The sequence below is a fragment of the Pseudophryne corroboree genome, chromosome 6 (assembly GCF_028390025.1).
Source record: "Pseudophryne corroboree isolate aPseCor3 chromosome 6, aPseCor3.hap2, whole genome shotgun sequence".
NCBI classification, from domain to species: domain Eukaryota; kingdom Metazoa; phylum Chordata; class Amphibia; order Anura; family Myobatrachidae; genus Pseudophryne; species Pseudophryne corroboree.
In genome coordinates this window covers 656,917,959-656,934,075 of record NC_086449.1, presented here as the reverse complement: position 1 = coordinate 656,934,075, position 16,117 = coordinate 656,917,959, and the positions used below count along the sequence as shown (strand labels likewise).

Genomic DNA, 16,117 nt, shown 5'->3' with positions numbered 1-16,117 from the left:
ATAAATAACAAAGGAGTATCAAAATTGAAATACTGTAGCATAAGCTTCAACTCTGCCAACATGCTCCAAGACTTTATAAATTTTGTCAGAGTCTCACAGTCCTTAAATTCTGCAAAAATGTCCATAATATTTATTATCTATGCAATTTATCAATACTATAACGCACGAGATATCAGAACAAAATCAACAGCAAAAACCTTCCCCATGGTTCTCTATGAGGATGGCAAAATAGGGCAGTTTAACAAGCTGGGAGTAGCTTAGATTTTCCCAGCTTGTCTCTAACTGCTTATGCTATCTGAAGGTGGCGACTACAGCTTCCACCTATAGCCAAGCCACACAAGATCTTCTGATCCCTTATTCACAGGCTACTTGCTTTCTCTGTGCATGGGCTGCCTGATGACCTTGTATACACAGTGAATAGGCCAAGAACCCAGAAGTATGGTGATAGCAATACCTATAACATTAGGGAAGGCCCCTCGCCTGGACAGCGTTTACTGGAATTTCTGTTCCACCAATACATAAATAGGTCTGAACATTCATCTCTTACAGTATTTGTGAATAGCTGATATTTACAGCGATAAGAGATGATAATTAATGGTCTTTTTCTAAGAGTACACATAAATCGGCCTTTAGAACAAAAAAAAACAATCTGCATTGTATGAATCAATACATACATCCTTCACAGAAAATGTTCTAGGATTACAATAATGTGGTAAACATACATATTTATATAAAGCTGTTTAGCTAGTTGTATCAAACCTGCCAACTTCAATTATTTTATCTACTGTGAGTCTACTTGTAATAGCAAAGTGAGTCTACTTGTAATAGCAACGTCTAATACACCAGGCAGTCATCCAAATCTTACATTGTTGCCCCAGACCCCCTCCTCCCAAGTGGCTCTTAAGCAAAAATAAAAATATGCACTTTGTGATGAACCTTGGTCACCATGAGACTATGTGGCAGGGCTACAAGGGCACATAGGGCAGATCTGCTGTACCCACACTGCCCTAACTCTATCCCTTCCTTTGCCTCTATTAGTAGTACCTCTTTTCAACTCAGTCCCACCTTCCAAATGTTGGGAGGTATGCTTTAGGCCAGAGATTCTAAACTTGAATCCTCAAGTATCCCCAATGGGTCATGTTTTCCAGATCTCTTTAATCATGCACAGGTTAGCTTGGTCAGTAATTACCTCACCTGTTTCCAAGCACAAGAATCCTGAAAACATGATGTGTTCGGGTTTTTTGAGGATTGAAGAAGGAAGATAAAATTTTAGGCTAGCTTTAGGTAAGCCATTCCGCCACCGCACCATTACCTCTACCCATAACAAAAAGCTAGCAGTACTTATGACTCACCTAATAAATACTAACATATTATAGATTGAGATTTGGTATCTATATACCCTATCAGCAAAATTAAATCTAATTAGAATTAAACATGAGAAGTGCATTTCAAATAGATCTCAATGTCAAATATCTGTTTACAGCTGACTTTTGCTTCTTGTTTCTTATAGCTGTGTTTATGCTATTTTACCGTAGAGTATGTTATGTTCTCTTTTTGAAGGCCAAATTACAGCAATGGCACATTTTCACAAATAAAACAGAAGGAAATATAATGGATTGATCATTTCTACTTAAAATATGTAACGGTGAAGCAGTGGGGAAAACACATTTCCAATAAGAAGGTTATCGTTTTATTTACAAAGGCCTTCACAATTTTTTTGTAAAACCAGCAGTCAGCGTGTACATATGCCTTCATTGTCTAATTGGGGCCTTGACGTCCATCTGTTTGTGATGTTCCAAGAGTTCTGCTAAACTGCAGGCAGAGTACAGCGTTTACTATAAGCCACAACAAAACACATTGCCTGCTGGTCTTACTGGGCAGAGACTATATTCTCTCCAAGACTGAAAATACGTAATCGTGAAATCTACACTTGTTGCACCCAAGATACAGCACAGGTCTCACATTAGCCAATATTCTGCTGTCCAGTTGCTGAACTACTCGACATAAGTACTTTGTGCACATTGTAACTACTTAAGAGCCGGTCAAAATGACATAACAGCATAACAGCTATGTCAGCGGCTGTTTACACAGGAACGGCGCAACACTTGCATTGGCCACATCTAGTGGCTGCTGGCACACAAAACATTTAAATTCCCCCCATAGAGGTGAGAAGCAACGCTAGTTTTTTATTATATAGGCTTATAGCCTGTTAATTCAGTGACATTTAAAGAAAGCCTTCCCCATTTGCTTCTCCCTCTGGTTCCTGGCAATTCTCACATTTGCACCATCTTGAACAATGTTAAAATGTACTGTAAGTGGTATATTCTGTTGCCCACTGAAAATGATAGTGACATACATAAACATATAAATAACATACATAAACAAAGGAGTATCAAAATTGAAATAACATAAGCTTCAACCCTGCCAACATGCTCCAAGACCTTATAAATGTTGTCAAAGTCTCACAGTCCTTAAATTCTGCAAAATGTCCATAATATTTATTATCTATGCAATTTATCAATACTGTAACGCACGAGATATCAGAACAAATTCAACAGCAAAAACCTTCCCCATGGTTCTCTATGAGGATGGCAAAATAGGGCAGTTTAACAAGCTGGGAGTAGCTTAGATTTTCCCAGCTTGTCTCTAACTGCTTATAGCTCCCACCTATAGCCAAGCCAAACAAGATCTTCTTATCCCTTATACACAGGCTGCTTGCTCTTCACTTGCTTTCTCTATGCATGGGCTGCCTGATGACCTTGTATGCACAGTGAATAGGCCAAGGCCCCATAAGTATAGTGATAGCACTATACTAAGGCCTTCACATTTTTTTGTAAAACCAGCAGTCAGTGTGTACATGTGCCTTCATTGTCTTATTGGGGCCTTGACGCCTGTCTATTTGTGATGTTCCAAGAGTTCTGCTAAACTGCAGGCAGAGACAGCTTTTACTATAAGCTACAACAAAACACATTGCCTGCTTTTCTTACTGGGCAGAGACTATATTCTCTCCAAGTCTGAAAATACATCATCGTGAAATCTACACTTGTTGCAAACAACATACAGCACAGGTCTCACATTAGCCAATATTCTGCTGTCCAATTGCTGAACTACTCTACACAAATACTTTGTGTACATTGTAAAGAATTAAATGCATGCTTGAAGATGGTTCAATGTGGTTTGATGCTGACAGGTCAAAACTAATGCAAGTGTATTCACCTGTACAGTCACAAATATACTCTCTTACAAGTATTTGGTTGACTTTCAACATTTCCTGCGGCACTCAGAAGCATTTATGCTTGAAGAAATACAATGGGGTTCTATGGGAACAGTCACTTAAGCACATAATACACTCTGCTGCAGAGAAGCTTTGAGACTCTTTAATGAACACTCTTCAAACATATGGATAAAAGTGGGACCAAGTTCATGGATTTCAAGAATATTTTTATTAGCTTCTGAAACATTACAAAAATGCGCCAAACCGACACAGAAATCACTTTAAGATATATTTTTTCTCATAAAAAACCCCATAGCCAATATTATACAAAAACTTGAATATTCTGATGTATAATGCAGCATACCGTAACAATGCCTTGCTTGCATTATATATATATATATATATATATATATATACATACATACATAGAGAGAGAGAGAGAGAGAGAGATTCCACAGTGCGACACTCAGGACACTGTCATGGCAACACAAGGGTAGATACCCATGTGTTGCCGTGACTGTGTCCTGAGTGCCGCACTGTGGAATCTCTATGTGTACTGCTGCCATGCAGGTGTGAGGGCACCGGTTCAAGTACTTATTCTTTTCTGGGAGTGCCGAGCCTATGACAGGATATATATATATATATATATATATATATATATGTAAACCTTGGAATACCATATCTCTTTCACTTTCTGAAAAACGTATTTTCATCTCGTAATTACTAAGTTGTGTGAAATCATTAGAATTTTTTGATTGTTGGGACTTTTTAAATTAAACGTCTTATCGTTTCAGCTATTAATATTCTATTCTGTGACACTGTCAATTTATTAGTTATACTATGAAGTCTTGTACCCTACAAGGTACATTGTTCCAGCAGGTTGCCACAAAATGTCCTAAAAAAGCTTAACCTCCAACAGTTTCGGAACAGTTTTTACATTTGAAAAGAAAAATGAAGGCAAAAGGCTTTTAGCCCTAGAAAAGATTCATAGTGGAACATACACAGTGTATCTAGCTCCTTTTTGTCTCTCCCTGCCAAATTAATATATTTCTATAAGGGATTAGAAAATACAAACACGTACAGCATTTTACTTTTTAAGACATTTTGAAAGCTAATATCTGGATATAGAAATTAAAATATCAAGCACAAGCAATCTGGGTGATAATGTATGCAATAACTGTGCAATAACTGCAGTCTGATGTAAATTTAAGTAGGTTACGTATGAAATAAATATAAGAATCATACTAAATTACAGAAAACAATAAAGCTACATAAACCCTTCAATGTAGAGAGGTCCAGGCTTCAATATATGGTTGTGAAAGGTGTTGGTGTAGCATAGAATTATGTGGAGAACTACAGCTGGTAATGTCTGCATCTGACTGCTCCAAATGTGTATGTATTATAATATATAGGAGCGAAACCCAAATACAAAGTCCCATTTTAAGGAATTTTACAGTAACCAGCATCTCCCATATATATATATATATATATATATATATATATAGACACATACATACATACATACATACATACATACATATGTGGATAGATAGATAGATAGATAGATAGATAGATAGATAGATAGATAGATAGATAGATAGATAGATAGATAGATACACAAGAGATATTGCAGTGAGTCTTGACTACAGAAGCTTGCATTTGCACGGAGGTATTACTTTTTCTGAAAATACTACCACTAATGGGGAGATCACTCAGTACATTGTGGAAAAGACACACTAGATTTTTCAGATTCCTTAGTTTCCGTATATGATACATTAACAACTGTTCAAGACGATTTATCCGACTTCTGAAATCAGACTTCAAAATCCAAACATATTCTCATACAACACTAATAGTAAAAATATTGTTGTGTTTCGTAATGGAAAATACTGTAGATTTGTATATCAGTTTCATTTATGTGCTGTTCAAAATTACAACAGTCCTCGGCCGACAAATCACGTTGGGAGTTATAGTCTAACACACATTAAAATGACAAAGAGATCTGCTATATATAAAACATGCAACACAAGAAGTCTCAAAATTAACAAACCTAACCAGACTAGTTAAACACTTCAGTCTATTACAATACAGTAAAGTTAAATATTATGGACAATTACTAATGTATTCAGTGGCAGATTACCTTATTCACATTTAGACATTTCGGGGAGTCACGTTAGTACAGACTTTCCTTAAAATGCAGATAAACTAATAATCTTTAAAAAAAAGAGATGCTTTGCGCAATGATTGAATAATGACATTGTTTTAAGGAACAGACGGCATTGATTATCAGAAGTATAATTACCTGCTTACAAGTAATTCACTCAAGTCTATTTTTTTAAGGATTTTTAACACAAAACACTACCAAATGCATAGTAGTTGCTGAATTATCTAATGTCTAGGAACAGTCCACGGTTTTAATATTTTTCCTTGCAATGCGTCACGGTTTTCAAATTTCACATAGTACAGTATATGTAAAAAAACTTCTTAAGTTTCGTTACATGTGTATGTTGAGGAAATATATTGCAAAACTATTTGGATATGGACATGTCAAGATAAGGGTTGTGCTGCCTGCACAAAAGTCAGGTAAAGTCACACAGGATTACATGCACCAGACTTCCAGCAAAGCGTCCACAGAAATTATTTCCAAACTCGGTCCAGATATACACATACACACACACACACACATATATATATGTGCGTGCGTTTGTAAATTTGGAACAAATATATATATATATATATATATAAAATAACAGACACATACATATGTTATATGTATGTATTTCGAAGTATATATAGATAGATAGATTTCACAGATCACATTCACTGAGGTCTGCGGACCTGTCAGTTGATGTTATATGTCTACAAATAAATACTTGTGCAGATAGAGGTCAGTGCTTACTTGAAATTGCATCAGTAAAATATCCATCTATGCAGTGTGATTACAATCCTCTGGGACGAATTTCTCATTTTACCACAAAGACTCCTATCATAACTGTTTCATATCAAGAAGTGCTTCTAGTTTTCAGGTTACAAGCAAAATTCACATTACGTTTTCTCTATTTTTATCCTTCCCTTTGGATTTTAGAAAGTTGTCTATGTAACTACTTTCCTGAAGCCCAGAAACTCCACTACTGGAAGCTGTGTGTGTTTATTTGTGCTGGGTAATGTCTAATATCTTTTTTTAGGCCTTTGTGCATTTTAATATGTCTCTAATGTTAATCAGCCTATTAATGTGGGCATCTGCCTCAAGCCCCTTAATAGCCATTTCAGGCTCCTGGTACACATTTTCATTTTGCTTACGATTCATAGATGTTGCGTGTGCTGCATTTCAATTAACCCTTTAAATAGCCCATTACACTTCTAGAAATGTTAACATATTTACCTCACTTCAGCTACTGATTTAACGGATATATCACGATCTTACCAAATATATTGGTCAGGACGATCAATAACATACACCAACTTTAAAACTAGGCAACGTAGCAGTGCCCTGAGTTGTTCTGCATTAAACACAAAAGGAAGGTTTATTATATTCTTCAGCTTAATCACCCACTCAGGTAAGTGGTAACAGCAGGTACTGTGCTAGGTTCTACTTTGCTTTTCTAATCCAAATGTTGTATGCTCCTACATAGTTAAACCTTTCTTTACTCTCTAGCAACATCTACTGGTACAACATGGGGAAAGCTTTCATGTAGACACACAAGCAGGTGTTTTAATGCTGCTATGCATGGAATGTCTAACAAATACACCTTATTATAATTTCTCAGGAATCTATTGAACAACTTTTTTTTTCATCACGCATAATGACTTTAATAGGAACATCCAATACAACATGTGAGCTATTATAGTATAAAGTCATGCATGCAGGTGTTCCTCCAGGCATCACATAGCAACACGCTCTCCAAACGCATCGCATTGTAACGGTAATGATAGTATTGATAACAGGACAATACAGCACTTCTAAGGATAAAGCAGGTGTCATATATGTGTGTGTGTGTGTGTGTGTGTGTGTGTGTGTGTGTGTGTGTGTTACACATACACATACACACACACACACACACACACACACACACACAAATATAAATGCATACATGCATAAACAACAGACAATATATAAATCATATACAAATACGTATGATCACTATAACACTTATATGGTATATGCTATATGAACCATATAAACCGTATATAATTGGCATGCCTATGAAATACAAAACACCACAATTTGACCAGCTTAAGAATTTAAGCGACCTCTCTAAATATATCCTTTTTAATGCTAGCCACACAGAAGAACCCTATAATCCATTTACATTTCCAACCTTGTACACACAAAATCCTTAAATGTGTATACATTCCCTACTTGGAGATTTTACGTAAATGTTTCCTCTCCAGATATCGTCTAAAAATACACCTGTAAATTTCATGGAAAGCAGACCACAGAAGCACAGTTTGGTTTCACAGCATATGGGATGCCATTTGGCATGAGCGCTATTACAAAATCTAATAATCAGAAGGGAACAAGGATTCCTAAGAACCCATTCAGTGCTGAAGTTCCCAACTGCCTACTGATGCTGCAGGCCCAACAACTGACTGGGTTAATTCAAGAACAAAATGATGCAAAATCCGTATATAATATGCGGCGCTGCCCATGTGGAGAGGGAGCAGACTGGCAATAGCTTTATTGCCAATGCAATACAATACAATAGTGCAAACTTTCAAGAGAAAGTACAATTTGAAAGTTACTTCTATAAAACTAAATAAACTCTGGCTGTATCATGGGAGCATAATTATAACTTGTTCCTGCATGCAATGAAAGCAGTGATAGAATTAGAGGACAATGCTGGATATTCTGGGAGAAGAAAAAAATCAATGGGTGCCTTGAAAGCTGGGTAATCAAGATACTTTTTGTGAGCAGTGCTACACTGGGTCAACTAATTTATCATCGCATTCTTACATATGCCAAGTGCCCTATGTACATCCAGCTGCCACTAATGTCCAATGCATACAGAATAAAGCCTGCATTTTGCTACTTTTTGGTATGGAGATTCAGTGTTGGCAACCTTTCCTGAATAAAAAAAATCCACATAGCATAAATTATCATGCAACCAGCCAAATAAGACACTTGTATTTCTCCTAAGTTTATTAAAACAAGTTCAGCTCTTTTTATTGAAAACATATGAGATAATGAAAAATACTTCAATTTGCCTAAATGGCAATTCTCCGGCAAACTTAATTTTCCAATCAGCATTAACCTAGTTCCCCTATCAGCATGGTGCCCAAACCAGCACTAAACAAAAGAATAATACATATCATACTACAATGGCATTATATTATGGTGGCATTTCATACATATATGTATATTTAGGTGAAAAATATATATGTATGTGAGTCACAGGGCTGACCACACGGAAATCCAGCAATAACAATGCAGTTGCTATTTAAAGTGCAAGCAAAAATATTAGAAATCTGATTGTGCCGGCTTGGGATACACAAATGTACTGTATATATAATACAATGCTTCCTAGGCAACTGTTTGCCAAGTCTACATAATATGCAGTTTCAGTATTATCTCTAAATACAAATGCCTTATGGAGCTTGTGCAACTAGGCAGGAATCAGATAAGCATGAAATAGGCTGCAAGATATACGTGAGACAGATTCTGAGGAATTATTCTATTCTATCCTAAATAAATATTGTGGCTTCTCCCTGCTGCAGGCATGCTTATTCGTCAGTGAATAAATCGCAATCAGGTTATAGAAAGGTACAGAAAAACAAGGGGATCCCTCCGTACGATACAGCAGAGACACAATGCAATCTTACCTGCCTCTGATGTAGGCTTCCTTCCCTTATTAGTCGGCTGAAGCATTGCTAGCCGTCCCTCTATCCTGTATCCGTAAGGATCTGCACAGCTACAGTAAGTCCTTGTGCTTGCAAGAAAATACTTGCAGGAAAGTGTCTGTTTGTGGATTTTTTTCTGCCTCTTCCTCCTTTTTAAGCCCCTTCTACAGGAGGGAGAAGGGGAGCGAAATGACACCAGCTCAATCTTGTGTAAGAGTGAAAAGGCAGCGGAGAAGCTCTGAATTCAACGGAGCTTCACACATGATTAAAACTCGCCTGAGAGGCTGCAAGCTCTGGCTAAAGCACCACTAGGCGTGAGTACAAGAGGAGAGGAGAGGGACGAGTCAATGGATTGTGACAACATATGTGAATCAAAAGACACAATGCAATGCCACAGATAGGTACAGTAAGGAGAAAGTCACAGGGAGAAGGGAGGTAGTGAAATGAACAATGTGAAAAATAAAAACCAAAAAGTATACACAAAAATACAGGGAGAGAGAATAGATTCACAGGAGAACAAAGCCCAATCTGTCTCCCTACTATTCTCTCAGCTGAACATTCCTTTTATATATATATACATACATACATACATACATACATGCATACTGTATATATAGTATCTATATATATATTGTTTAATGCTTCATCCCATCTGTATTCCTCTGCATTCTATTTTGTATAGCTGACATGATCGCTGAGTGTTTGTTTGTGTGTAATATTATTATGGTTGCTGACTGACAACGTGCAGGAGTCTATCTGCAATTGTTTTAGGATGTGTTTATGTGTAATTTAGCCCACATTTGTATTCAGGCAGACAATATATATCAATAATTTTCCAGTGTGTAGCTCTCAGTGTACGCTGAGTGACAGATGTAAAGTTGTTTGGTAAAAATCACTAACTGTCTGTCCCCAGTGGGTAAGAGTAATATACTGGTTCATACATTTCTTTTCCTCCTATTTCTTTTACATGTGCTAAAGGATTTTGGATCTTTGGAACATGTTTGTAGGTATTTAAATAGCATGGTGTACCAAGTTTTCATATAAAAAGGCACACCGCCTGTGCACATGTATAGTTAGGGTATACTATGAAATAGATAAGTTGTTCTCATCCACACTGGTCGAGAGGATATTCGGCCTCTACAGTGACAATTTATATCCAGTTTGTTAGTCACTAGGCTATAAAAACCTCATTGTGGAAACACATGCAGAATGCGGGAGGTCCAGTAAATACATTGTGATGGGGACGACTGATGAAATGAATCTTCATGTCCTTAAAAGAATCTTTTTTTTTAAAGTTTGTCTCCCTGTGTTGCATCTATTCAGTCAAAGCCTTTATTTAACAGTACTCACAAATGTCAAAGACTCATTAAAAACCCAAGACATGAGGAAAAGAATGGACAGATGCACAACATTCAAAGCCTGTCAGACTTTATATAAGAAACTGCATGCATATTTCAGCTGGTCTTTGAAGCAAAATCACAACGGTGTACCATCGGCTTGAATTATTCTATACAAAACATATTCATTATGATTTTTCGTCTTCAAAATGCAGACCTGTCAACTTTACAAAATGAAACGAGGGATCAAGAAAGCTTCTGTTCCGTGTTAATCAACTGAACTCTCAGAGCAACATTGCAAGAATCATTTTATAAAAGGGAGACATGCCATTTCATCAGTGTCAATGAGAAAATACATCCTGAAGTGAATATCACTGGCCAGGTAGTGTGGCTTCCTCTCCAAGTTAGCCCGTTGCACCTCTTACTTCAAGTAGGCATCTGTAAACATGGGCACTTACTAACCACCTTGCTGTTTTACTACTTTCTTATAACCACTATACTTCATTTTAAAAGCAGTTCAGGACTATTGAATCATAGGCAAGGGAACCATTTTGTTGTTCCATTGCTCATCTCCCCAGAATACTCCATACCCAAACCCATTATACCAGTAACGGCTCTGCATGTACTGTGATAATTAAAACAACACCCGTATTAAATAAGAGATGATAATTTATACCAACATTGACACCCATATTATACTAACAGGAATACCACTAAATGCCTATAGTCAATAGTGTGCACAGTATATGCATCCAAGATGCTGATATTATGCTAAGAAGAATTATTTGTCAGTTATATTATTATAGTATTATCACTATCCTTTATTTGTATAGTGCCACAAGGGTTCCGCAGCACCTAACAAAGTACATAAACACATGAGCACACAAGAAAACAGTGAATTACAAAACAAGACAAAGTAAAAACAAGTACATGGTATATAAACATTTCTGCGTCAGTGGTCACTGCACTCAAATAAGCAAGGTGGCAGAACCCAATGGATAGGTGCCATTGAAGGGAGCATGGAGTTGATGATATATTAGTTATGAAGCTAAAGCACATGGGAGAAGTGAACCCTGCTCATGAGAGCTTACATTCTAATGGGGAGGGGCAGACAGAGATGACACAGATGGAGTAGACAGTGAGCAAGGGACAGCTGTACTAAACTTAAAATGTGGGCAAAATTCTGAAAACGGATGTTTTCGGACTTAGGGGTTTATTTACTAAGCCTTGGATGGAGATAAAGTCAACGGACATAAAGTCCAAGCCAGTTGGCTCCTAACTGCCATGTCACAGGCTGGGTTTGAAAAATGTCAGTTAGGAGCTGATTGGCTGGTATGGGTGGTCTTCAGGTTGAGGACTGTCGGGATCCCGGCGCACAGTATACCGACGCCGAAATCCCGACAGCCGGCATACAGGCACTTTTTCTCCCTCGTGGGGGTCCGCGACCCCCCTGGAGGGAAAATAACTAGCGCAGCGAGCCCGCAAGGGGCTCATTTGCCCTCGCCACGCTGTCGGTATGCAGCGGTCGGGCTTCCGGCGCCGGTATGCTGGTCGCTGGGAGCCCGGCCACCGGCATACCATACTACACCCGGCTGGTACTTTATCTCCATCCACTTTATCTCCGTCCATTAGGGCCTAATTCAAGGTTGATTACGAAACAGCATTTTCCTTTAATGGGTAAAACTATGTGCACTGCTGGTGGGGCAGATATAACATGTGCAGAGAAAGTTAGATTTGGGTTTCGGTATATTGTTTCTGTGCAGGGTAAATACTGGCTGCTTTATTTTTACATTGCAATTTAGATTTAATTTTGAACTCACCCCACCCAAATCTAAAGGGGGGTACACACGGAGTGATGTCCAGCTAATTTCTAAGCAATCTGCCTAGATTGCTTAGAACATCGCTCCGTGTGTAGGGTTGCTGGCGACAGCGATGCGCGGTCCTGCGCATTGCTATCCCTGGTGCTAGATTGGCCTGGTCGCTCATTTCACCGCTGGGTGAAATGGGCGGCCGCCATGTCCGTACCCCCCTCGCTCAGCACATTGCACTATGCTGAGCCGGGGGAGAGATGTGTGCTGAGCGGTCTGTGCTAGGTAGCAGGTGCACTATCTCACACTAGCTCAACCTGTAGTAACCAGAGGCACTTAGCATATTCCTGGCCAGGGCTATGAGCTTACCCACCACATCAAGGTAGCCTCTCATTGGGTAAGTCCCTAACACTAACTATAGGGGTTCAGGTCCGGGGGGCAGGACACCCCAGAGCCACCCAGCCAGACAACCCCAGGGCATCGCAGGAGAGATAAAAATATAGGGTTAAAGAGGTAGGAGCAGCTGTTGCTGCATGTGTGAATAATGTGAGGAGTAAAGGAAAATTATGTGAAGGTGTTACATATATATATAAAACAAACTATAAGTGCCATGGAGTGATGAAATAGTGTTAAATTGCGATGCCCCAGGGACACCCAGCCACAGTAGGCACAGGGAGCCCTGCACCTCACTACCTAATTAAGGTGTGCAAATTAGGGCCCTTTTCCCTCTGTAACTGATGTATGTCATGAATCTGCATTCTCCATCGCATCACTACTGTGGAACTACAGGTTCCAGCAGTTCATTTCTGTTCCAGTTCTAGTTTTCAGTCTACTGCAGCCTGGAGTACACAGTGCTTCAGCTAACTCACAGCTGATCTGAACACCTAATCCAGCGGGGTGTGCTCTCACAGAGATGCCACACCCAATCACCACAGACCAAGGGGTATAAACTCCAGCTCCTGGCTCAGTCTCATTGCCTTGGACAACACGTCACATTCTGTGAACAGGCGGCTCCTGTATGGATGGTGATATTATACAACTTTCCTCCCTGAACGACCGGCTTGCCTGGTCTGGGGCAGGGGCCTTTTGGGGTCTTCCCCTTGCGGGGAGCCCCTGGCTTTGAGTGGTGATCGCACACCGGTGCACACTTCTGCATTAGTACCTTGGGTACATCTTCCCTGATTGGAAATGTCTGGCGTAAAGAATACTATTCGTTTGGAGTTGGAAAAGGATTCATCGCAGAATGATCTGAAATTTGTCTTCCATGAGATACTGGAGAAGCTAGGGAAAGTGACTCTGAGTGACCTTTATTGTATTCAAGACTTCCCTAAACAAGGTATTTATGACGTGACATTTCATTCAAATGGCTTCTGCCTCAATGTGTATGAGGTTTTGAGGGGCAAGGAACATGAGCCTGCAATGAGGTTGGTGAGAATGAAACCTCTTTTTGCCCTTGAAGAAATTTCAATTACTGTTCATGTTTATAACCCATACACAGAGGTGAGCTTGTTAAAAGCCTTCCTACTGCAATCCTGTTCTAATGTGCGGGGTGGAGTAAAACAAAAAAATGCCCTGGGAATTTTCAATGGCAAAATACGGTTCTGGGTGAGACTAAAACCTGACCCAGATAATGTGGGTGGTACTAAGCATCCCCCTGCTAGTTTCTGCATTGGTGGTAATAGGGGATTCTTGTACTATTTTGGACAGCCAAGCTTCTGCAGACTGTGCTTTATGTATGGACACACTAAGGAGGAATGTTCCACAGGCAAAGTTTGTAGGAATTGCAAGCAAAAAGATCATGAGGCTGGCAATTGCCCAATGGCAAAAAGCTGTGATATCTGTGGAGAGGTAGGACACAGTGTCCGAAACTGTCCTGCTGCTAAAGTCAGTATGCGAAGGCAAATGTTTAAAGAGCTTGATGCTGAGATGAGAGCAAAAAACTTTGCAGATCGTGGGGTTAATATACAACAGTCTGTGCCTGGTGGGAATTCCACTAGTGAAGAGCAGGCTAGGTCTGGACCCAGTGCTGATAACGAGGAACAGCTTGTTCGGTCTGATGAGCCTGCATGTGTGGCTGCAGATGAGGGACAGCAAGAGGAGTTTGCTGATGTAATGGAGGATGTGGTGGAAGCATCAAGTGACTGTGTGGAGAGTCCAGCTCTTAGTCTGGTAATAGATGACTGTCAGAATCCTGTACCATCGGTGGACTCTACTAGAGTGGAGGAGTTCAGCAGTGGGCCTGAGGAGTCTGGCTCAGTGGCTAGGAAAGCTGAACGACAGGTGCGCAGAGCTAAGAAGCCACGGATGGAGAATACAACAGGACATAATACTGAAGGTATAGAAGATGTGTCCTCTGCTGAGGAGGATGGCGATAGATCACAAGAGGCATCGGCTTATTTTTTAGATGGGGGAAATGTTATCCCAAATGTAAAGAAGTGTGCCTCTTACAAGGGGCCGCAAGGTATAGGGTGAGGAGGACTGCAAAGCTGTTGAGGAAGAACTGCTTTAGATCTCAGCTAAAGAGATGGTGGTCAAAAATAGCTATTTTTTGTGCTGTACCTTGGGCTGCTTAATTAGTTCCCTGATGTTTTTTAGGGTGAACTTCTGTTTACGTGCTGTGATGCTAACAGTGCATAGTGGATGTCTGTTTTTGTTTTACAAAGTTTATTATTATTTTTTTTGTTGTCTGTTTGTTTTATTTTGTTTCAAATGTTTAATTTAAAAATATTCTCGCTGAATGTGAGATTAATCACAAGTAAAGCCAGAAGATCGGCAGTATTAGAATATGTGGCAGCAAGAAATGCTGATATTATTTGTTTGCAGGAATGTGGATTGTCTCATATACCGGAAAAAGAGGAATGGGGCTATGGGGAGGCTATATGGTCTGGTTCTAGCTGTAACAGGAATGCAGGGGTGGGTATTTTGTTTAAAAATAAAGAAATTAATATAGAAAGTTATTTGGTGATAGAAGAGGGGAGAGCTATCTCTGTAAGTGCTAAATATAGAGGCTGGAGATTTAGGGTGTTTTGTGTTTATGCTCCAGCAGAGAAGAAAGAGAGGAAATGTTTTTTTGAAAAATTAAAGTTTTTTTTGTCTGGAAGAATTCCTACATTACTTGTAGGTGATATGAATTGTATTCTAGAGAAGGAAGGTAGGAGTGGGAGAGGGGAGGTAGTTGTTGATATTACTGGGAAAATCCTGAAGGATATTATTCTGGATTTTGGTTTTGTTGATATTGCAGAGACAAGTATGGGTAAGCCTGTCCCAAATACCTTTTTTTCGGACAGAGGAGGGGTAATGTCTCGTATAGACTATTTACTATGTTCTAAAGATGTGATGTTTGGAGAGTTTGTACAGGAGAAAGTGCCTTTTACAGATCATGTTTCTTTATGTTGCAATGTTTGTTGTAAGTCTAGTACAATATATGGGAAAGGATTGTGGAGACTAAATGTTAAGCTTTTAGAAGATGAGGTGTTATTCAAAGATTTCTGTAAGAAATATAGTTTCTGGCAAAGTAGGAAAAATGAGTTTGTCAATATATTGGAATGGTGGGACTGGGTTAAGGAAAGGGTTAAGAAGTTGTATCAGAGAGCAGGATATAGAAAAGCTGTGAGAGAGAGGAATAAGTATCAGCTGTGGAATAGCAGGCTTTGTTTTCTTTATAAATTAAGAGAGGAAGGTGTGGATGTGAATGATGATATTATTAAAGCAAGATCTGAGGTTAGTAAATGTTTGAATAATAGAGGTAAAGAAATTATTTTTAGGTCTAGGGTGGAGGTATTAGAGGAAAATGAAAGATGTACAGGGTTTTTTTTCAAAAAAAGCTTGAAAAATAAGCATGTGATAAAGTATGTGTTAGATAAAGATGGAGAGGAAGTGAGTGGTGAAAGAATGATGGATGTGATTACAGAATTTTATGA

General features: G+C 39.0%; 1 protein-coding gene across 4 annotated transcripts in view; it reads right to left on the bottom strand.

Annotated features, from left to right (window-relative positions):
- TENM2 (teneurin transmembrane protein 2) overlaps positions 1 to 9,359 on the bottom strand; it is a 1,540,328-nt gene extending 1,530,969 nt beyond the window's left edge. For all 4 annotated transcript variants that reach the window (XM_063928221.1, XM_063928223.1, XM_063928222.1 and 1 more), the window contains exon 1: positions 9,035 to 9,359. In XM_063928221.1, the coding sequence (XP_063784291.1) occupies positions 9,035 to 9,080 (46 nt within the window). In that variant the 5' untranslated portion in view covers positions 9,081 to 9,359. The remainder of the gene's footprint in view (positions 1 to 9,034) is intronic.
- Between the last annotated feature and the right edge of the window lie 6,758 nt (positions 9,360 to 16,117).